We start from the raw sequence: 25,798 nt of genomic DNA on the forward strand, positions 1-25,798 counted from the left end.
GCCTGGCGTTCATCATTGTTTGTGTAAAATATTCGCAAGGTCGACTTTGATACGGCCGAGTCGCTGCAATTGTTATTCTTTTGCGGAACAAAATACAAATATTTGCATAACATGTACTTCTGCTTTGAGTGCAATACTGGAACATTTGTACATATGTACTCACTCGTCAGTGATATAACATTTTTATATTATGGTTTTACATCCTACGGTGATTTCCGATTGGTCTGTGGAGAGGAAGCGATTTGTGATGGTTTCGTTGAAGCTGTCTTCTTTGAAGATGGTTTCGTTGAAGCTATTCTTCTTCGTCGCTTTCTTCGTGCGTGTAGGTCGCGACTTTTCCGTTTTCTGGACTTTGATAATGCAAACCCGTCATGGTCGTCCAGCCCTCTCGGCAACCCGCAAATCGCAGTCACTCAACTTCAATCTTCCCAGTGGCAGCCCTGACATGGTCCCTCCATCTTGTTGAGGATCTTCCTCTTCCTCTGCTTCATTCAACGCTACATATCGGAGATCCAGATTCATAAGTAATGTGTGAAGATGGAAAACTTCTATTTTTTTAAGCTGAACGGTATCAACTGAATGAGTTGAACGTCATAACATTGCAACATGATTTAATTTAAATTTCTGTTCTTTCATATTTTGTTGAACTTTATTCACAGCCCATCATAATTTTCTACGCTTTAAACGTGTTTTTAGTTTTCAATACCGTATAATGTGTGAATTATTTTTTTATTAGGTGAGTTGAAATGGTTATACTTGCATTCTGAGTGACCGAAAGTACGCCTATCATTGGTTTGTCGATATCTTCCGTAATAAATTTAATTTCTAACGTCGATTTGTTGCTCGAGTTCAACGTTCTTCCGTATCACCAAATGCTCCGTAATATACCCACCCAAAATGACTCAATTGCGTGACTTGATAATGATTCCGTAGTGACATTTACTTGTACCGTATGTATATAATATTATCACTGCGTAAAATTAGTCCGAGTAACCGGTTAAACGGAAGGTCAAGTCTATTAAGTTACACAAGTCCAAACGAAGACAAAACACAATAGACGAGAGAAGAACATTGTGCGCATCGAGTGCAACACACATGAGAGAAGTGCACGCGCCATGCACTTCTTACGCGATCCGTTACCTCACGTTATAGACGTACATACATACTTATTGGCATGTTTATAATAAGTGCATTTTTTACGTGCGAGAAGTAGAGTCGTGGCGCATCGGATACATACTTGTATATTATAATGATAACACTTCCTGTCGATTATACTGAGGTAAAAGTTATTGCGATGATGTCATAATAAGCATGCGTGTATAATTTATGAGTTGAAAATTGGGTCTTCATTAGGATGTATGTGAAACTTTACAGTAAGTAATCTTCTGCTAACACAGCATTCCGAAATTTGTCAGTCGGCTCTTGTACTGATGAGATTGATTTGTATGCTTCCTTATTTTGTTTGATGCATTACTCATAGTTTTGAGCGTTTTAAAAATATACATAATAAATATGTAATATCAACTGAATATGATGCACGCTTAGATTACTAAGCTTTCGGTATTCGTGATGAACGTCATTTGAATGAACTCAGTTTTGAATTGTGCTGGATTTAGAACGTTATCTATACTGTTAACTAATACATAGTATGTACATATGTACTACCGAAACTACGCATAGTAATATGTTGTAGAAATGGTTTTATGGTTTTCTTCACGTCACAAAATTTCAATGCACGAGCGAGTTGACAATTGACGTCGTTTTTGAGATGAGTGTTCCTTTTTATTTTTTTCATTTCATAGTCACGATGAGAGGAAGTGCTGTGTAAATCAGGTAGTTGCGGTCTGTTGAAAAGAGACTCAGGTAAAAATACCTGTTACAACTGGCTGCGATCTCTTCTCGCCGCGTACAGACCGTTCTAAAATAAGAGCAACCGTTGACTGATTTCTAAACGATTGTACGAATATTGTTCCATCCGATTTATTGATAATATATTTAAATAGTGAAAATCAGCAACGATATAGTATTTCTTTTCATTATTTTTAGTATTGTTCTTGTCGTATGCGTTCTACTTACATATTATATGATTCTTGTAAATATTTTTATTTTTTACAAGAGATGTCAACACCAAATGGCGTGCGGTATTTCTTACTGTCCATACTTTTTTACTGAAATAAACCGAATAGATTCAACATTAGATAGGATCCTAGACACGGCTTAGATGAAAATGTTAAATAATTCAGTGACGATATTTTCGTTGTTAATTCAAGGTCGAAAGTTTAATCTCCCATTTTTTACGTGGACTTCTTTAATACATATATTATGTGAATAGTCACGCGATCTCTTTAAGGATCATTGACATCAAACATTGTGAAAACAATGATTACTTCCTTCATATTTGACTGAACAATGATGACATCTCAAGAGCAAAAATCGATATGAAATAAGTCGTTTTAGCTTCATTGAACATTTCTATAAATTTTCGTTATTTTTTTTTTTTAATTTACCAAATCGCATTCAAGTCATCCGAAATGGGAAAGAAGACCGTTTTAGTAAATAATATAAAAATTACATGCTCGATTGTAATTTAGAATTCTGTGGGTTACTTTATGCATGATACGGGCTCCCAAACTATGCAACCTGTTCTTCTGGATTGTTTTGTGGTTTGCTTATGATATTTTTATAACGCATCTTGTGTACATATGTACATACCTAAATAAGTAGAGGTTAGCTTCCAACCGGAATATTATATGTTTATAATTCGATCGGAATAACAGTTTATTGTAATCGGTCACGAGGCCGAAAAGGAATGCGAAACCTTTCATTGTCTTCGGGGCCACTCTGTGTGTGTGTGTACGTTCAAAATACGTCCACTCGTTTTATTGCGAAAAACAAACGGATTGTCAAGAGAAACCGTTGCCAATTTACTTACTGTATACGATTGTACATAAGTGCGACCTTTAACGTGTTGGTGTATTATCCAATTTGGTGATCTTTCACCTGTTTGGAATGATTCACCCGTAGATCGATGCCTTGATTATGACCCTGTTTCTTCCTTGTGTATCTATCTATGATGGTACCGAATCATTCCGTAAGATTCTAAACGAATTTAAGCAATTTTTACTAATTTTATTTTGGGAAAGTACTTTTATTTTTTAATATTAGACTCTTAACCCGCCGCATGACACTTGACGTTTGAACATAGGAATTTATTTAGAAAATTAGCATCATTAATAAGTAAGCTAGGTATTTCAAGTGAGTGTGTAATTACCGTAATACTTTTAGAATTTTGCCGGTTTTTCGGCTGATTCACTTGTAATTTTCATATAAAAGCTAATGCATTTTATTCGTCATGCTTTGTAGTGATTTATATGTATGAATATTTTATTAATTATCCGAAATATTGGTGGTTTTATTTCTGATACGATCAACGTGCTTTGCATATTGTATGATATTTATCTAATCGCACGGCTACTTGGAGTTTCCAAAACTTATGATCCATTTTCGAAGCGTTCAAATTATGTCTTGAACGTCAACGGGCATTGCGCTAAATAAAATAAATTTGACCGCATCATATTTTTTCTATACAATTTTCTGTCGGGAGATTCAAACGAGCGGTTAGGCAAGATACGAATTTCTTTCTCACAAGATTCCCTTTTCGGAAGGAAGACCTTCAATTACGACATTAGAAGCCGTTCTACCGTGAAATATGATATGGAATGTATTCGATTACCCATTAAAAAAACCGATCGTCCATTTTGTGTTATGGAATGTTTCATTTCGTAATATCCACATATCATTCTTCGATATAAAAATCATTGTGACGAAAAAATACCGATAGATATTTGTGTAAGAAATTTTTAATTTAGCGATCGTTCAATTCTATTCTGACAACCTATACGAAATGACAGCTAAGCGTTTGTTGCTCTATTATACACGTTTCGATCTCACAAAAAAAATTAATCACCTTGAAATACTAATATCATCATCCAAACACGTTTCAGTCGTTCTTTTATAAATATGTACATTTCGTACGTGTGTGTGAGCAACTTTTTCGCATTAATAAAAAACTAACGTTTTTAACCCTTTCCATTCGGAATCCGATGTTGAATATTATGTGTGTTGTATACAATTTCACGAATATTGTATTAGCATTTTTCTACGATTTACTTACCGTTGTTTGTATTATTAGATTGCAATAATCTCATTATTTATATTTTTGTCGTCAAATTTGTATAACAATGTAGATATTTATCCGGTGTTTTAGTGTGGCTTATTTTTTTCAACTGCCTTAAGTTGAATCCTTTTTTTGTTCATAGACACAAGACTTGTACGTATACAATTATTGTATGAGTATATTTATTTTTTATTGGTGGACCAATAAAATATAACATTGGTGGAATATGCATCTACTCGAATGAATAAAATGTGACAAAAGCAGCTCTCGATTCATAAATAATGCAAAAGTTCTGTAACGCGATTGCATACGTATTTATTACGAATTAATTATAAATTATTGCGGCTGCGTAACATTAAAGTATTTTTCGTGCACGGAATGAAATGCTCATAAGTCGTATCATACGCCCAACCCCGATTTTACACTTTGATATTCAGTTTTGAAATCGAGAGTCGACACTAGTGTTTGCGTTGATGAATATTTAGCACTCGTTTGTAAAGAATTTGATCCAGTCGTTCTGAACATTTTTCAAATGCTATACTAAGTGCGTTGCGCAATTTCTCCTTTTGTTCATTGTTGGGGTCATTTCCCACCTCTGCTAGATTTTCGTTTTCGAATTTTGTGTTGTTTTTTTTCTATCAAGATCGCATTGATAGATTGGATACGCTGAGAAAAGTGCCATAATGACTTGTAAATTATGTTAACTGCTGTACACTTTTATATATAATTTATTTATTGTATTTTTTTTTTCAGAGCTATGCGGCGAAGCACAACGATGCGAATTCGCAGAATCTGCTGGATAACCTCAATGCCAAATATTATTACTTCACGAGGACCAGAGGACTCTTCAGGATATGCTACCCTAAAGAAAGGCCACCTGGTGGTGAGTTTCTATCGTGTATTTAAATCTTGAATAGGAAACTTTACAATAGGGAACCTTTATTCAGTGCGAGGAATTATTGCTTTCACGCAATCGATCCGCAAAAAGTTGCAAATTTTCGTCTTCTCTTATACCGTGTGTCCAAAAATTGGTCTCTGAAAATATATCAGAATACGGCTGCGTCTATCTCTCAAAATGAACAATATTTATTAGTTGAGTAAAAGTTGGAAATCTTAATTAGAACCTGTGCGGTGCTGGATATATTTGCTAATATTATACGTATGTATACATTATATACCTACACATATCTGATATGATTTTATTAAATTAAATGTATTATCTATACTATGACGAGTTTTAATGAATAATCTGTAGGTATGTACCTATGTATTCGGGAAATGAGTATTACGTTTAATTACATTTGACAAGAGTATAAAAATAATGCGGTTTTGCGGTAGCATTTTTAAGTGCTTATTCATAGAACAATTCCGCATATGACTTCCTACTGTAATAATAATATTGCGTGGGAGGAGAAATTTTAGACATTTCGCCTTCACTCGTCAAAGGTCGTAACCGAACGATTGATTTTTCCATTTTTACCATGATAGTTTGAGCGTCGTGTATTTTTTCACGCTCTCTACTTGTAAATCTAAATTTCGACGATAATCGCTTTGAACTATTTTTTCCGCTTAATATCCTTTAGATTTGGTTTATTCACTTTCTCTGCGATTTTTAACGTTTTCAAATTATAATTACTACTTAGATGGTATTGGTGGATGGGTTTTATTTGAAAGATTGTCGATTCACTGGTTGATACTGGAAGGCAGCTGTGACGTGCTTATGACGAACCGGTCGATCCGGTGCTGACTTGGTTCGTCGATCTGTTGGCAGGCGATCGTCCATCGTGGGCGCAATTTTCCCAGAAAAACCATGCCATTATACTCCATGGTCAGGTTGAAGTTTTGCCTGCTTCGTGGCAACAATGTCTGAATAATTAACCGTTGACGCTGTCCTCAATGTCTGTCGTTCGATTTAGTTAGTAGTTCAATCAATCTACCTACATGCATACATACATACGTACATTTTTTTCACGTTGAATTGCTCTGTCTGTCGTTTTTAGTGTTATTTTAATCTAGTTTTTTACATTGGTTTACATTTATTTATATATATGTACATTTGGGAAATTGAGTCTTCGTGGTCCAAAAATGGTAGGTAGCGTTTTCCGCGAGATCGCTAGAATCGTATGTGACACGCACAAACGTCAAAATCGAATAATTTTCAGTAGGTATATATTTTCATCAGCACGTGTATATTTTGATATGTTACGTCATTCATAACACGCTCACCTGTCATGGTTGCCGTTCCACTTACGGTATTGTTATTCGGATTCATCGATTCTTTCCTCGATTTCTCCTCTTCGGGGAATCGATATACATATGTACATACGTATGTATGTCTTTTTAGATATATGATATAGTGAACCTCAAATGTCGTTCTCAAAATATGTGATTATATCTTTTGGAAGAATAATACTGTTTTTTTATATACAATGGTCAATCTATTCTTACAAATGAAATCGGTATTCTTTACAAATTAAAACAATATATCTAAATAATGTATAATGATTTTTATATTTCTGCAAGTTGGTATTGTTGTTTACGATCCCGAAGTATTAATACTATCAGGTCTCCCTGATTTCGAAAATGGTGAAACCACCTTAATGTCTAAGAAATCGGATAATGATTGTCATAAAACTTGGAGTGATGGTATTGAATAGTCGAGAATGGGAAACCGTTGATCTGGCCATACACCAAGCGGCAGCGGTACAGATTGAAGATTTCTCCTCGTACGATTGTTTCAGATACGATCGATGGTTTCGGTTGCTCACTCCGATGAAATTATACCTCTTCTTCATTTTTGTTGTTGTTTTGTTTTTATTATACTACTCCGTTTTCTTTTACATAGATTCACTTTCACTCCGGCATACCCGACGGTTTTGTTTGAAAACACACCAAATAAGCACCATTTATTTCAATTTGAATTTTTAATCACTTACTTATGTACATACATATATACCTTCAGATAGGTGGGTGGGTTTCGTTCAACGACTCACCCACACGCACGACATTCATTTCGTGTGACGTTAGTATGTAAGGTCGATAACTTTTCAGAGGCTTTGTTGCAAACTAGATATGTATAACGGTGTGTCCACTTTCAGCTCGACCGTATTATATTGGACACTTATTATTATTATATTATAGGTGGGTATGTGTTGCACGATTTTCACTTTAATTTGACCCATAACACACATTCTTCAATGGCACCTGACCGTGTTGATCGTATCGATCCGATTACTATCTATTCTGAATGTAATAAGCGGTCTTGTTTGGTTAAGATTTATTGTAAGCTTTTTTTTTAAAATCACGCTTGAATATTTGGATATGCATCGCTTTGAATTTCAGCTTTTGAATTTTGAATTTCAGCTCACTGGTCCACATGGACTTATCAATATAATACTTTTTAGTAGGTATTGATGTAGTGATGGTGTGGCTTGTCTTCTCTTGATTCGGAGTAGGAGTCGTTTAAATTCGAGCGATTCTGGTTTCGATTTCAAATCGCATTTATTTATTTTTGTGATTTAATTAATAATGTCTGTGAATATTGAATTATGAAAATGTTGGCACATGTTTGCGACGAGATTGTCTCGTCGCAAACGAGATACAGGGCGAAATCACACAGGGAAGAACCGCATGTCGTGTGCTTGGCTCACCGCTGTGGGGGGTCTCCTACATTTCATCAAATATGGGATACACTGTCATCGATCACTGTCAAGCAAGGATAAATGCAAGTATATAATTTTACCGAAAAAACACAAGGGAGTTGATTTTGGAACGCTGTGTGCTGGGCGTTCCATGAATGTGTGCAAGTCATTCCATATTTCATCGCATGTTTAAAGTAATCTAAAAAAAACCATGTGCCACGTTCATCGTTGTGTGTTTTCGCCCATATAGACCTGATGCCATTTCGCCCATATAGCAGTGTTTCTATATTTGTCTTTTTCTCTTGTTTAGTCCAAATTCAGGAAATGCTCGATATTTGACAATTATGCTAAATGCATATATTTTATTAGTTTTATTATCTATAAATGTGAAATATTAAAAAAAAAGTTTATAATTTACTTCAGCTCACCACTCTGTACAAGTACAGATCTTTTAATTCGCGAATTATTATCTATTAATAATGTTTCCCTACTAGTATGCAATATAGTGCACTGTGTTGTTTTCAATGTAATATGTACCTATGTATGTATGTATCATCATCATTTCAGTCATTAACTATCCACTGCTGAATGAAGGCCTCTCCGATACGCGTCCATCCGTCTCTGTTTCGTGCAACTCTCATCCATCTCGCCCCACACATTTTTATAATTTCATCCACCCATCTTCCTTTTACTTTTTTATATTCCTTCGGGTACCATTTCAAAACTTCTCTTGCCCACCTTTCGTCCATTATTCTAGCCATGTGACCCTTTCATTGCCATTTCAACCTCTTCACTCTCCACTATGTCAACTACCCTTGTCATAATTATCATCAAAGTATTCTGTTAAGCCGTGCATACATCATTCCATACTTCTACATATGTATTATAGGAAAAAAAAATTGACATTCAAAAGTCGGAGTTTGAGTCGTGTTCTTTTTATTAACCACTCTACTACGGCTCTGATTTATATTCTCATTGACTGTTTTTTAAAAGAATATGGAAAAAGTTTTGCGAAACGTCATTCATTTAAAACATGTTTTATTGTGACTCAGTATCTTTCTGGTTGTTTCTTGTTTTTTTGAAATGCATATTTCCACTGTCTGGGTGTGACTCTTGGTAAATTTACTACATTGGTTGGCTTTTGCAAAACGGTTGATGTTTGAAAATTACGAATCCAGTATAAATTCGGAAAAAGTCGATTAATAATTCGAAATCAAAGTTGCGACATCGCTGAATTCAGCTTTGATGGATTTTTCGTCACACGGGGAACTTTTCGTCCAAAGACTACTGACATTTAGTTCTTGGCGATGTCACAGCCAGTGTATACATATGCTTACTGGTCGAGGTTTTAGCATGATATGTATCTCGGACAACATTCGACAGGTTGACCGCGTTGCTTATCGATATTCCATTGTCGATCCGTGTCTAGGATAGGACATCCTATCCGGCACATTTGTCCTTTCGCGTAACGCACTACACGGCCGTCACAAAAGTCACGCCGCGTACGAAAAAATCGTGATTGCGTTTGAATAAATGTCCATTCGATTGTTATTCACCACGCCTCGAATTGAATCGATGATCGCTGACATCATAATGGTTGCTGCACACCGACATACCTACGTGTGTGTGTGTTTAATATCGAAATAAAATCATTTCACGTTGATTTTTATTGTTGATTCGCTTTTAATAGCATCAATACTACTGTAGTACAAAACCGATTACTTACTTACGTTTGTATTATATTTATTATTATGTATTAAATAATTAAAAGTAAAACATATGGCAGGCGAGTCTCTCCCCCTCTCTCTCTCTCTCTCTCTTAGGAGAGATTCACAGTTAAGCGTTTGATTAATGATCTCGCTTTTTGTTTATTAACCATCGTACAAACGAGATTGTAATTTTTGTATCGCGTAATTTCAATTCGAATGTGTCGTTCAACTTTCGGAGCCGGTATGTGAAGATTTTGTTTGGTCATTGAAATAAATCCAATTAAAATTCAAATAAATTTTCGGAATTGCATAAAATATTTATAATGTGTACAACGGTATATTGAATCGCCTTATTCGTGAATAAAATATACATTTTTTTTTTTGTTTTTTTTTTTAAACAAAAAATAAAAGTGTGAGTGTTGAGTGTTTGTCTAATAAAAATGGAGACAAGATTTATAAGAACCATTTTCATTCAGAATTTGGAATGTATTGACGTAAATTATTGGTTATTTTAAATAGCTCAGCGTTAATGCTAACCACCGAGACGTTCCCTGGTTCAAGTCCGGGAACAAATATTTGACCGCGATTGAAAATAATTTATCCGGAAGTATTTCTGTAGTACTACTAGTCAGACTTGAATATTTGTGACTCGAAGTCAGTAGTTTCCTATTAGAGTTTGCCGATTTATCTGATTTTTTTTCCTTGTTATAACGGTTCCTCATCAAATTGACAAAACCATCCTACCCATTATGTCACACTATTTGAATATGATTTCAAAATTTATAATCTATAAATTTATATATGCACAAGTTTAATACCATAGGTGTCGCTCAGGGGCAACTTTAAAAAGGGAAAATGTAAATTAAAAATAAACAAATAAAAATAAGTTTCATTTAAAATTTCCGTATATCTTCTTTCCTCAATGCTATCGAAAGTTAAATGATTTATTTGTAGAGATAATTTAAGATTGGTAGCAGATTGGCCGTGAATTTACTGGCATCAGCCGTGACATCACTCGTATCGACTATGACGTATTTTTTTTTGCTTGTCTTCCAAGTAAATTTTCCTGGATTTGTCGATTTAAATTTGTTTATAAGTTGAAAATAAATGTGTTGCTGATCCTTCAACGGATTGTGTTAAGTTTTAATAATTTTCATTCATTCTTAAAATGGCATATATAATGTTGTCCCTAAGCATTGTGCGATAGTAAATGTTTATAGATTTGCGATAATTTTATAAAATTATTTTACTTGACATTATAATAATCAAACTTAAGCAATGTGCATATACTGTGTATGATACATGTACGTACATGTGTATAATGTAAGCAATGTCGCTATCCAGGTGTAGCTAAGATGTGAATAAACCGAAGCGAATGTAAATGCAAAAAACCGTATTGAGAATGTTTATGGGTATTGAATTAGAACTAGATATGGTTGAAGAGGTGGACCCGGAAACTTTGTTTGCTTTTTGGCAGTAGTCGAGGTCGTCTGGTCGAGATCGTTGATATTCTCAATGAACATTCGTGTATCAAGTGAGACCTCTAATTAAATTGTCAAAAAGTAATGATGTCCTGCGGGGATTCGTGATATATATTAATGCGAAAAATAGCTAATTTTACTTAATGATCTTATGAGATTAAATTGAAATCACGTACAGTGCGAACGGCAAAAAAATCCTTATTAAATTATATGATTCTTAAAGTACGAAAATGTATTTTTGTTGTAATAATTCATACAGAATAGAGCTTCTGAAGTCATCAGAGCAATTTTCAAATAAAAAAATCACCTTTTGGCGCAATTTTTTATCGGTGGATGGGGATTTTTTTTTCTGCCGTACGATCTTCTGTATTATGCCAGGTTCCAAAACAAAATTCGATTCCTAGAAAATATGTATATCTTTGGGTAGTTGTGAAGTTAACTAAACAATACAGTACGTTCAATTTTTTTATCCAAATATCATATACATTGTGCTATGAAGTGCAAAGCTTTAAACGGGATGATATAATTTAGAACATTTTAAGCCGTACATGTTTTAGTACAAAGTCTCTTTTTTTTTTTTATTTCATTCTTAAGATTTTTTTTAGAAATATAGTTATGAAATTGTTGCATAAGTTAATAGTTATATGTTAGTATCAATTTTTTTTTCTTCTAATGTTCATTCAATCTAATGAAATTAAATACTAGCATCTGTATCAGAATAAAAAAAAAATACTAGAGGCACGATAAGTTTTTGAACATTTGTCGAGTAGGAGAAAATTGTTTTTTATTATTAAAAAATAATTACAAAAACATGTCTGCTTATTTTCCTTTCATTTAAGGTACATATAATTCATGCAGACGTCTTGCCAATAATTATAAGAATTATTGTATATAAACCTAATTGAGAGAGCGCGCCAAATAAAGGCTGCCATTTACAAGTGACTTAATTTTAACTTAACTTGTCTTCTAATGTATGTACATATATGCCGATTTCTAATGTATGCTCGAGTCCTTCGTCCCAATTCCGTGGTTGTAATTTTGAGTTTCATCTCTTATTTCGTGGTTTGAAAAGCTTCTATTTATTTAATTAGCTATTATTTTGTAATTATTTTATTGTACTGCGTAGGATAGTATATCGCATATAATGCTCATCAGGAATACGTATCTTATATTATTTATTTTTTATATGTACCTACATATTATACATATGTAGATACAGATTCACGGATAGGACTTCTTGTTCCATATAAGGTGTTGGTTAGTTTTTATGCTAATTGAATTCTTATTTAGATGTAAGATGGTTTTAATTTATGGGTTGTGCTGTCACTGTCAATTCTTTTTATATGTGATTTTAAATGTCAACGACGACCCAGGCAGTGCTGTGATGAAAGCTGTGAATTGGTTGACTTTTTTGAGGGTTTAGACCGGACGCCACTTAGTCGAGTATTATCAGTGCTGGGAAGTCTATGGATAATTTTTTAACGTTGTTGAAATTAGTGAAACAAGTACTGCGTTTTGTCGACTTTCTATTGTGCTCTACGTAATTGGATAGAAAATGGACGTTATCTGCGTGCGATTATTTTCACTTGCAAACATAATGGCTAATCTACACCGAAGAAATTCGTTTCGCAACAGTCAACAGTGTCGAGCGACGTTTCCACGACCGATTTCGTACGACCTTTTTGATTTTGACTGATGGCTATCGCCGTGATGGCTTTCTTCGCACGCTTTTCCCCATTTACGAAAATGGGGTGTAGTTGAGACTATTAAAAAAAACGCTAGTACACTAAATCTTTACCGTCGCGTCCCTTCGCAAACCTCACCACCTGAAGTGTTTTCAGTGATATTTTATCCTTGTTTTGACATACATATTTGACAGTGATCGATAATAGTGTTTCCTTTATTTAAATAAATATAAGATACGTTATCAAAATAATAAGATTGTACGAATTAATGTTGAATGAAGATACGCTTCTGACAGTCTACGAAAACAACTCGTGCCGCACTTTTGAGTGTGTGCTTACCTTTATGTGCAAAACTATTTAAAATAACACAAGCAGTTTACCTCTCTTTGGGCTTTATCTTAAATCCTGTCATAACACCACTTTTTCTTTTTAAATTAAATCAAAAACTCACATTTTTCACGCCGATCTTTTTTATTTGTGTATTTATTACAATTTTGCCATAGTGACATTACAGAGAAGTTTCAAGTCGTCACGATGGCTAAACACCAAAAGAAAAAAAAATGATAAGAAAATAAAATATAATAAAAAACAAAAATAGCATAAATATAAAACAAATAATCAAAAACAAATATAATTTTATTTATTTATAGTTAGTTTTGGACCATTGTGGCATTAAAGGAAGAACCTAATGCGCCACAATGGCCTATATTTGATAAAGAAAACCAAAAATAAAATACATAAAATAAAAAGCAAAAATGCAAAAGCAGAAAAACATGATAAAATTAAAAACAGAAAACAAAAGAAAAATAATACATAAAAAATAATGAATAATAATAAAATGAAATGAATAATAATATAACACGTTACGATATCAAATTAAACAATCCCTCAATTAGATCATCATATAAAGTACGTACGTATTAACATCGAAATTCATTTATATTTGAATTGTATTGCAAACTCAGTGTGCTGATAGACTGACCATGATTTGGACTTTTTGCGGCTTAAAATTCTAATTGTTTGATTTATTATGTTGAACTTTGGTATGTTTGTTTGTACTTGACAATTGTGTAAATGACAGTCAATCGAAATGTATGTACGTATATAAAAACATTCAAATTAAACTTTTTAACAATGAAAACTAAACCATTACAAATATAATACGTACATATATCCAGCATTAATAATATGCTATTACGTACTGATGAGTTTAAATTTTTTTACATTATAAAAAAAATATTCATGATGCTGTTTGTGGTGATCGACAATCATCTTTGCTGATATACATCTATACATCTAAATATGCAAAACGCTTGCAAATTCACAATATCGTATTCCGATATACAAAGTGGTGAACAATGCTAGCCTAACCACCGGTTGACGACCGGAAAGGGTTAACTATAACCTAGTAAATCGCCAATTTATCATTTGTAACACACTGTGTGTGAATTTGATCTTCTCGATAACGGGTATGGATAATTGCGAAGGCACCGCACGTCGACCGAGATTTGGCCATCGGGAAAACATTAGCCGGCCATGTTCGCTAATAGCCACGTTAATAATAATAACAGTTACTTTTACATCGGAAAAATGTTTCAGATTTTTTTTTTATTTATTCTCAAATGTAAATTCAATGCATTCGATTTGGCCGTCTGCCATTTTGCATCTGGGTTATTACAGATTGGATATACTTAACGCGGATGTACATACTATGGTGTGACGTAATGTAAAATTGACATTGAAAATTCTTCAAATTTCAAATATGCGTGGTTTACGTTTAAACGTTTCGAAAGTGCATACATACATATGTACATATGCATGTAGATAGTGATAATTGTAGGTTACGAAATCTCTTTCTATGCGGATGGACGACTGCTGTGATGATGATGATGATGATGATGGTGGCGATATTGATGACTCGTCGTATTACTGCCGCCGGCTAACTTTTCCTCTATGCGAGTAGGTAACTGGCGTGCTCTTCTCTCTACACCTGTAATTACCTGTGAAAATTTCGTTCGTTAATTTTAAAGGCAAGTTATGTATTTATCTGTATGTGAAAAGTGCATTTTTTATTGACGTGTTTTATCCGTTTCTAAATTGGGTCGAATCGTTCGTATACAAATTTTATCGTTGGATTTATTCATTAGAGAAATTTGCATTTGGTATAATACAGTGGTTTTACGGTAAACTTATGTATGTATATGCACATTAGCTACAATGCAATTGATTTATTGATTTCAATCCTCGCAATCCTTCATTGATTATCAGATTCCATCCTTGCAAATCAGAAATGTGATCTATTCTTACAAGCCTCATTCTCGCTGTCCTTGCTGAAATTTTGGGTCATTTTCCGGTTTTTTAACGATAGACGAACCAAATTGCGGTCTTCTTGAACTGTTGTAGCCCGTTTTCCTCCTGATCTGGATTTGGATGTGTTAGATTCAGTTTCCCTAAAGCTTTTTAGCGTGCTTTGAACTTCTCCACGCGAACAATTCATTTTCTGGGCAATTTTTAATTGGCTTATGCCTTGAGAGTGCAATAACACAATATTTGCTAGTAACCATTGTTCCAATACGCGATTTTGTGACATTTTAATTAAATTTGATGATAAATTTGATTAAAAAAAAACAAAAAAAAATTTGGTGAATATACACAAATCGTCAAAATTTACAACACGACAAACTACCACGACAGCTTTCGCTAGTATGAGCCAAAGTACAGAAATGCTCGCTTTCATCCACATAAGCAAAAAAAAAATGGATTTTTACCGTTTCATATTATCGGAATATGTGTTACAACTACCTGATCCTGATCAAGCGTTTGTAAAATGTCCTATTTCAAAAATATCAACAAAAAAATAGGGTGCTTCAGACTCTTGGCCATGGCTGTATACATATACATATGTATATTTTATATCAAGTTTATAGTAAGTACATACTTTGTATTCTTTGTCAAATTTTTTTGTGGTATCGAGTAATTTACAATTATAAGTTATCAAGTCAATCTCATTTCTACATCATCATCATGATATACAGCCATTCATTATCCACTCTTCCAATACGCTTCCATTCGGCCCTGCTTTGAGCAATTCTCATTCTCAATTTCATCCCACACATTTTTATTTTTTACCCATCTCCTCTGTGGTCTTCCTTGCACCATTTTGCATTCTCTCGGGTACCATACGACCACTTCTTTCGTCCTTTCTTCAAGCTATATGACCCGCCCATTCATGCTCCCCACTATATCAACTTTTCTTATCACACTTTTCACCTACATATTCGATTTTCTATCTCCCCTCGTTATGACTAGACATCGGATAGGGATTTTCGTAAATAGGTTTTGCTATTGTTAACTTCGTTGAAATCCTTTCTTGCTTTCAGCTCTGTTTGGAATGTGTATTTTTTTTCCAATGCCTTAATCACCCTGCGTAGTATAATTATGATTAGACTTGGGCGTTGGCTTGGTGTTCATTAAATAAAAATAGACCTTTATTACCGTAGAAAGCAAGATAGTAAAAAAAACATGGTCGAAAATAGTGAACCATTTTTTGTGCATAAAGCACCGTCCGAACGCCGCCCACTAGTCATAACGAGCATACAGCGTTTCATACTTCTTCGAATCATTTAATATATTTAATTTTATGTAGCATTCCGGTGTTTGTCTAAGTTTCGCATTCATACGTGATAGCTGACAAGACACATTGATCGTAGATCTTTTTCTTCGTGCAAAGTGGAATTTTGGATATGAACAGCGTCCATTCGCCCAAATACACAATTTCATACATCTCTATGTTTCCTATATCGTATCAATGATTTTGATAATCTCATTTACGCACAGAAAATATGACGAAGTCGATTCAAAGCTATAATATTTTAGGCGAAAACAATGTTGCATTCGGTGGGAAAGGATGTCGAATCTGAAAATAGTTCGCGTGATACATATTGGCTACGAGTGTTTTGGGCAGGTGTCGTCAACCGTGGGTCACTTTCTTTTCGCGCTCGGCAGGGCGTTCATTGTTCGTCGTCGCTCGATTTAGTTCGCGATTGCCATAACGAAATCGACCCATTCGACTGGGAAATATGAAACAATATCGCAGCATGTTCACGTTTCGTCAGGTCGTGGGAAATAGAAAGTAGGCGTCGCCGAAGGAATGCCGTTTGTGGTTCAAAAGCGTCGATCTCGCAAAATGCATTGACGAGTGCATATCGAACGACTTTTCGTACGGTGCCAAAATGTATGTAACGTATGTATGTGCCGTGAAAAATAGCCGAAAATCTCGACTGTATCCTGGCATGGGTTCGGCTGTATAATGATAAACGCATATTATTGCAATCATGTATCTTGTATTCAATTACAAGCTGATTATATGCTGTAATTAAATTTGTTGTTTTAAACGTTTACGTGAAAGTAATTGTACTTGTAACTTTCTTATAAACTGGTTTTGTAGTAATTGCTGATTTACTATTAGACTTGGGATGGAGGATCTTAAAAGTTGATCCCGTTTGTAATGAATTACTATTGTTGTTCATTTGCTTTTCAAAAAAAAAGTTCTGTACATATTTGCAGATATGTATGTGCTGCGTTTATATATATGTATATGCGAAGTATGAAACGCTGTATGCTTGACATGACGAAGATAGATAGAAAATGCAATACGTAGGTGAGAAGTATGATATGGATAATTGGTAAAATGGAGAGTAAACATATTGAAATGGCAATGGGCGGTTCACGTCGTTAGAAGAACTTGTGATAGATGGACGAAAAAATTGCTCAAATGATATCCAAGAGAGTGCAAAAGGATGAAAGGAAGGTCACAGCGGAGATGAGTGAATGTAATTAGAAATATGTATGTCTGGGATGAGAAGGATGAGAGTTGCCCAAAACAGAGATGAATGGAAGCGTGCTTGAGAGGCCTTCATCCAGCAGTGGATGGAAATCAGTGGTGTAGTCGGGCCAGGTTGCCGACTTGGTACTTCTCTTTGAGCCAGGTCGCCGCCCTGGTACTTTGATTGATATAAACATTGTTTTTAGAGTACAATTAAAAAATATTTTGACTAAAATTTCATATAAAATTTTGCATTTCAAATATTGTCAGTAGACTCTCGTTCTAACACTCGATGACCACAATCGAAAAGTAATCTGAGCACATTCAAAACTTAAAGGACTTAAAGAACTTTTTTTTATCTAAAACCACCCAAAAGAAAACATGATTTGAACTATTGACCATACGCACTTGAGGATAGATAAAATGAGGGAACTCAGCTTAAATGAATCTATAAATTCACATGTAAAAATTTGATAGTTTTTAAAAATCAAAGATGTTGAAGAGGGTGCATTATGGAAGTTTATATAAAATATAAAAAAATACATCATAATTTCAACAAGTAAGAATATTTGTTAATTATTATTTGATTTTTTGTTATAAATATTTCAACTACCAATTTTAGGATACAACTTTTTTTTAGTAAGGAAAAAAGTAGGGGGGGGGGGGTCATAAAAATTAAACACCGACCTGGTTTTTTTTATTTAGCACTACACCACTGATGGTAATGTAATATAATTAATTTAATGGCTGTCAATGATGATGATCACGATAATGATATATGCAGACTTCAATATGTATTGTCCTAAAGTTATGTATCGATCAGTTGAAAAGCTCATGTTATGTATCAATCAGTTGAAAAGCTACAGAGAGACTGCCCTAGTTGTAAATTTTGTAACTTGGTTCATTTATTTGTTCCGATGATTTTGTTTGATCTCATTTTGACTTTTTAAATATAATATATATTAGTTTTCTTTATCAAATTGTCCAAACAATATGGTCTCAATTTTTGTGTTTATAAGCAAATTCAATTAAGAACACTGGAAAAAGGCAAAAATTAAACCGCAGAAGCTTTTTGTGTAACGGTTTTTGAACATGTATGTATGTACATACTTATTATTTGATAAGTTCACATACAATTTTCATTGATTCTAATATAAATCGGCTAATTGTTTGTTAAACAGCAGTTTTGCTATTTGAATAAATAAATAAACCTATTATTTTATTAGATATATGAATATATCGATTTTATATAGGTTGAATGAATAATTCCTTTTTATATGATTAATTAATTTATGTACATGTATAATGTAAAAGGTAGTTATCGAAATAATGTTCGATCATCGTTTAAACTTAGCAGATAATAAACAATTCCATCATCATATTAATTTAGTACAATTATAAATTTTAATCAGCATTGTTCGCATTTTGCCTTGACTCACCACTAATAATATAATATGTATAATTCACGCATGCTGACGTACCCATTCAATTATTCACTCAGGCTATTACGGTAGCATTACCTTAATTTCTAAAACGACTTGTATCATTTTAAATAGCACAAAGTGTACATATAATATAATAGTGAAATTTCCTTAGCATATCGAACCGACCAGACCGGATGAAATGTGATGCAACGAGTTCTGTGCCGTTAATTACCTCACCGGAACATCTTGATCGTGATGATGATGATTATACAAAATAACAGAGAGGAAACTCAAGGTGTGGTGCATTCCCTCAAGGACGATAGTGTCACAATGAATGCGTGGAACCGCTCAAAATTATAGTCATTTCTCGAATGATGGAATTTGTATCGGAACTTGATCGTAGACTACTAATTGTACGTAAATGTGGGTGTGTTGTTGTGCAACGGAATGCAGTTAATGGTTCGGAAGTGTGTAGGTACGTTCAGTTTTTAAATAATTGTAAAGTAGACAGAACACTCAATGGACATACATATTTGTTGAAAAATTTAATTTGATTTTATTTTCGACTTTTAAATTGGTCTAATTCCATTGATGTATAATACAATAGATCCGCCCTCACGTCTTATACTGGTCTCCCTTTTGGCGCATGCAAAATACATGGCGCATGCACAGTTTCTCTTAGTAGGTAAAAAAAACCAACTTCCCTTCTAGTTAAACCCCCCGCACCCCTCAGTTAGTGAAGACAAGATCTCCGACCAAAATCACACGTCAGGGCCCATCTGTTTGTATTATACATCAATGTCTAATTCGTTCAGTCTTAAAATATCTTTAAATTTGAGTGACAGTTGTTTTAGAGTTGAATACCATATTGGTGTAGTGCTAAATTGTAAGCCTTTGGGTGGTGTTATATTTACACACCTCTTTTATACTTCACTTACGATTATTACTAACCTCTTCTTAGCTTGCAAACGATTTGGTCGTTTGACGAAGTTTGATTCAATCACGATATCTCTATTGGACGCTAGTCGTAGGCAGCATCCCTATGATTTCAAGCCACGAGTAGTCACTGATTATATCCATAAATACTGAGTGAATTTTGCTTGCTTGATTGATATGCCCTGAAGAGCACTTCGTCTTGAAAAAATCATTCTAATTAAAGAGCATCACATCATCAGTCCGTGTTTCAATCACGACACTTATTATAGTCGAAGCATTCAATCAATCGACGCGTCTACTTCCCAATCTAATCATTGAATGAATTTAATTTCGATTTTTAAAAGCTTTTTACTGTTCACAGTACATCGGAAGTCAATTTTAAAAGCTACTGATCTAGCAATCATCTATTTTAGACATTGTTTTTCTTGTTAGTATTTATAATATTGTCTTATTTTGTTTGTGTTTAAAGCATAGGAAAAAGATCTACATATTTAATTGAACGAATGTCATGGAACTGAATGAATACTCCCCTTTCTATAAATACGAACTGAAGTAGGCAAATAAAATTGATATTCCTGAAGATTTGTTGACGATTTAGCACAAGTCTAAATCGCTCATGCTTTTCAAAGGAATATTTTATTAAATTGATGTAAAACTGATGTAAGCGCGTGTGGCATGCGTTTGATCAGTCGTAGTCTGTTGTAATATTATAGTAGTAGTAAGAGAGGCGCGGTCAAACAACGGTAAAATACATCGCCAGCGAGTGCTAAGGTGCAGTCAGCTCGTTCGACCAAGCTATTTATTGTTGTATTTATTACGTAAGATGGATATCGTCAACTATCATTTGAAAATAGTCTTCTAATTTCTTACCAAAATCGTATTAAACTGTTCGAAGGAAGTTTGCGTCGTTCAACAATTTCTCCACAGTGATCATTTTTATGGGTTCTGTCGATCGGAATGGATGGACCACGTGTCGAAAATGGCCGTTGTGCAACGCGTTTGATTAATTTTGTAACTTCTGGAATCTATTTCGCGGTCTTGTGTAACGATCTCGTTCTCAAATCGCACTCGCCTCGGCTGGTATGCATTTGTTTTCGTATCGCAAATAACTATTATATGTATGTAGTATGCATGCATTTGCATTTTAAATTTTCGTTTCTGCGCATTTTCCAAGTGTGTTGCGATTGTGTGAATTTTCATTGTGGATTTGGGTGTATTGAATGAAGTTCTGAAATTTTTCAAATATATATGATGCATGGATGTTTGAATTCACATTGAAATCATAGTAATGTCTTCTGAAATATATATACATAAATACATTAAAAGTTATCTTTTGCATACACAATGAATCTTACTCACCTCTACATTTTTCCTATACTTTGCAATAGACTTAGTTCAGATAAATACATACTTTTCTGCCAATTCAATTCGTTGTCAGTGGAATAAACATGTGTTCGGTTAACTTTCGCAATACCAAGATGTTGCAAAAAATATTTTGGGTTACATCAGATAGTGCTAAACCTGCAAGGAAAATTTCTACCATAATATGTAATGCTTTTTTAAGCTATAGATATTCTAAACAAAAATAGAAAGTGATCTATGTGGATCTTCTATACATTTATTTATCTTCATAATTCATTTCAGAAGAAAACATGTAAATTTTTACAAAACTTTTTCCCATTTGTATTTGGTGTATAAAATTCAAAATGCTAATAATAACGAATCATCTATAATAAACGTCATATTATAAACATACGAAAATATTACAGTATGATCAAAATTCCTGCATGTAATCTATTTCCGTCAAAGCAAACCTCTTTCTCGATAAGATTCACAACAAGAAACACGTATGTATTTGTATGTAGATAGCATATGCAAAAGATCTTTTGTAGTTTTGGGTCATATCGATCATCGGCCAACACTTATATATTCTTACAATTCAATGGTTTACTTTGGGATGGTTACTATGGAATTTATATCTATGCATTTTCGGAATCAATAGAAGCAGGAATATTTATATTAGAAGCATTTCTTCGTTTCAAATATATGAAAGAGTGTGGGTATTACCCATGTCTCTACCCTACTCCTTTCCTTTTGGGCATGCTTGGGTATAATTCCCTTGAACTACGGAGAAATTTCTCATTAATTCGTTTTGTTCTTCTGCTTCTACGTGGTAATATGTCATTCCCGTCGTTGTTGGAACAGTTGGGACTGTATGTCCCTAAAAATTGCGTGGTAGACATCATCATTTGATGGTTGTACCTCCTGCTCGCACAGTGCTTTTTCGAATGACTCATATTCCAAGAGCTATTCAACTTCTCAATGAAATCGTTGCTGCTCTGCCTGACTGCGATATTCACCACATTAGTGAGCGTCGATTATCAGATATTATTTGAACCTATTTGTCTGGTAGCCTGCGCTCATAATTATTTTCATAATTGAATGTTATGTATGGGTGGAATTTTGATCTTCTCTCTTCCATTTGGGCTTCGCAGGGATGTTTTGTCATATATTATATTATAAATTTTATTTTATTATTTTTTCCTTATGTTCATTTTTTTATGTACTATTTTTTTGTCGTATTTTTCTGCTTTGGCCTTTTATTTGTTTTTATTCTATGTATTATTTTTTTTCTTATGTAGGCCATTGTGGCGCATTAGGTTCTTTCTGTAATGCCACAATGATCTAAAACTATAAATTAAATAACGTTCAAAAACCTAAAAAGGGAACTGAATTGAACTGATAGTTCTGAGATGTGCTTTGGAACGCATTGAATGTCAATGCTTCCGAGTCGTTTGATGTCATCCGCTTCTACTTTATACATTTTGACGTTAATCACTTCAAAACAGATACATTTTTGTGCGTATTATCTTTTCTTTGAAGATATGAAGAGTATATGAGGTCAAACATACAGACTGTCAGTTAAGGGCCTTCTTTGAAAGTGTTATTAATTGAGTATCAATTATTTGGAGAATCGCTTTTTCACTTCTTGAAAGACTAATTGCTTTTCATATTAGAGTGCATAAATAAGAACGTTTTCAAGTAGCTTCCTGTTGCTTTTTGGAAGTCATTCTTTTGATTTCAAGTATGTTAATCGATGGATGCGGCTAATCTGAGCCGAATCCATCGTGGGACAAATAACGATATATTCTCGTCTTCTGGATACTATTTCGATCTTTTTGATCTGTTATGATTGTGAACTATATAATTGATCTTCACTATTGATACTTATCAATGTCACAGAGTGAAAGTTCATATCCAATATCAGCTGTAGTGTAATTCAATTAAGTACGCCACAATCACAGACTTGAGTTTGACTGGACAGATTTTTAAACTGACGGTATCTTAATTAATTGTAATTTAATAAAATCCAAAAATTGTCAGGAGCAATCGAAAATTGAACTACGAACCTTCAACTAACGAGTCCAATGCCCTACCAACTCAGACTTTTAAGTACGGATTAATTGAGATTATGCAAGTTCTACTTCTAATAATGACAGGATGTCTATCAATGAGTTTCAACCTACCAGTTTCTTAAAGTGCTTAATTAATCTCCAAGGCTTTGTGATTTTTTTTGTTTTGGGTCTCGAATGCGGAATTGTCTCGGCTAAAAAAAAAAGAACGACCTTGACCGCCCCCATGAATTCTCGATGACATCACGACCATTGTGAAAAGTTTTTCCACCTGCTTTTCTTTAGGCCAATGTTGATAACGGTCAACGCCATTTTCAATCATTCGCTTTCGCCTTTTCCTTGCAAAGTTCGGAATTCGACACACTTTCGCCCTATTGAATGAAAGTTTTACTCGATATCGCGGTGCATCATTTCAATATCAAATGTAGCCGACATTTATCTACATGCATGTATTGATGCTTATTTTTTTGATAGAGTAGGTGTGTCACTTAGAACGGTAAGATGTGTTAGAATTACTTATTAAGGGTCATCGAACTCCATTTTGTTTATGTTTCACATTTCAATGTGAAGTACTGTGTCAAGTATATTGATATAGTTTATAATTCGTGTGCTATGTTTGGTTACAGTTATCCGGATATATGTACAACGAATATTACATATATTATTTTTTTTTTTTATGATTTTGATGGTGGTTCATTGATCTTGATGTTAATTATTTTCGACTCGTTTTTATTTTATCTCTAAACGTATATATTTGCTGATTTTTTTTTTAAGTAAGAAGTATCCGTTTGTGGCTCATGTTTTATAGCTTTTAGTTTTAACCGTTTCAAAATTGATGTGTTTTGCTTTTGATAAGGGCACATATGAAGTTGGAAAAACTTGGCAAGCAGATGGTTCTGTTTGAAGTGGTGTTATTTTTTTGACATTTTTAGTAGCAAACGTAGTTCAACTTGTAAGGTTTTTCAATCGTACCAGAATATTTTCATTCAATAACAGCTGATCTGTACTTAAGTATATACATCTATGCTGATATATTTATTTTACATTGGTTATTTATTTATAATGAAAATAAATTTGTTTGAGCGTAGAGGAGGATTTATATGTAACGGCGGCCCGGCGGTCATTTTTAAATCCTATAATCTTATTATTTCGAGAAGTTTATCCTACATTTCTTCATCTATTATTGATCACTGTCAAACCTACAATGTCAGTATAAGGATAAATTATCACCGAAAACACTTTCGAGGGTGAGTTTTGACCTGGTTGCTATATCATACATAGATTAGGCGTACTTGCGTTTTTTAAACGTGCAAAACTTTCTGGAAAAAAAAACACTTGTCGCGTACCTACTACTGTGTTGCGCCCTAGGGATTTTTTTCTAAATTTATTTTTTGTCCACATGGGTCACTCTTAATTTTGGTGCCACTTGGCTGTCTGTCTGGCTTGTATATGTATATACATACTCTATCAATATACACAAGTGACGTAAGTACATAGCTCAAGATGAGAATTTGACGAATTCTGGATCTGAATCACGCGTCTGCTAAATACGCCTATCGCATGCACTCCATCATCGAAGAAAGCTACGACGGTGAAGGTTGTTCAAAAGTGGGTTCTCGGAGCATCATCATCTCTCCCATGTCATTCAGCTGAGAGAGGTTCGAAGAAGCAGATGAATCACTTTGGTTTTGCAGTGGTTTTCGAAGCAGCTCGCGTACCACTTCTGGAACCGGTTTCCGTGTCGACTAGCTACTTGCATATTTGCGTGCCGCATTCCGACACCCCGACCATTCTTCGTTCCAAGACGCAGACTGTATGGTAGGACGTCTGCAACAACAGTTCAAGGAAGAGCCGTGTGCTGCATGTCCAAAAATTTAACGGCAAACAGAATCTGCATGCGAACCCTCCTCTCGTCCGTGACCGACTTTTCACACCGGGCGACCTGCCAACCATCGGAACTAATTGGCATACCATGCCGTACCCCACATTTGCCAAGATGCTTTTGGCGGTGTCAGTATACATTCTGTGACAGGATATGCTTAACGAGTTTGACTTGATGTGTGTTGTCCAATGATCCTTTGCATTCAATGAATCGGATACGTTTTCAGACAATGGATTGGGACTAGTGGGTGCTCCCTAATTTTAACATCGATTTTATGATTCTGCTAGGTTAGTGTTGAGTAAAACGCAGAACCTAACGAACTATTTACATACATATTTTTAAAATTTATTTTTGCCGTGTTGATACGGGATTGCCCCAAAGTGACACCCAAGGTCAAAGTTGGCCATACTTACACTGTAGGTGACAAATGAGGGGTAGGTGGCCAATTCGGTAGGAAACGTTTTAACAATGAAATCAGATAAATTAGCATACTCTGAAAGGAAACAATCGACTTGGAGTCACAAATTATATACCGGGCTTGAACCCGCAACCCCTCTATTGTTAGGATTATTCGATAACCGCTGAGCTATGTTGCTGGTTGATCCAATATTATTCTCTATTTTAG

The 25,798-nt window shown here is 34.3% G+C and overlaps 1 protein-coding gene across 4 annotated transcripts in view; it reads left to right on the plus strand.

Moving 5' to 3' along the window:
- LOC143921067 (uncharacterized) overlaps positions 1-25,798 on the plus strand; it is a 54,746-nt gene that overhangs the window by 15,498 nt on the left and 13,450 nt on the right. For 3 of the 4 annotated variants that reach the window (XM_077444189.1, XM_077444188.1, XM_077444191.1), the window contains exon 2: positions 4,931-5,060. In XM_077444189.1, coding sequence (XP_077300315.1) covers positions 4,931-5,060 — 130 coding nt within the window. Of the gene's footprint in view, positions 1-4,930; positions 5,061-19,614; positions 19,624-25,798 lie in introns of all 4 variants that reach the window. The other variant, XM_077444190.1, reaches the window with a different exon arrangement.

Source organism: Arctopsyche grandis, chromosome 13, assembly GCF_051622035.1.
Source record: "Arctopsyche grandis isolate Sample6627 chromosome 13, ASM5162203v2, whole genome shotgun sequence".
Taxonomy (NCBI): Eukaryota; Metazoa; Arthropoda; class Insecta; order Trichoptera; family Hydropsychidae; genus Arctopsyche; species Arctopsyche grandis.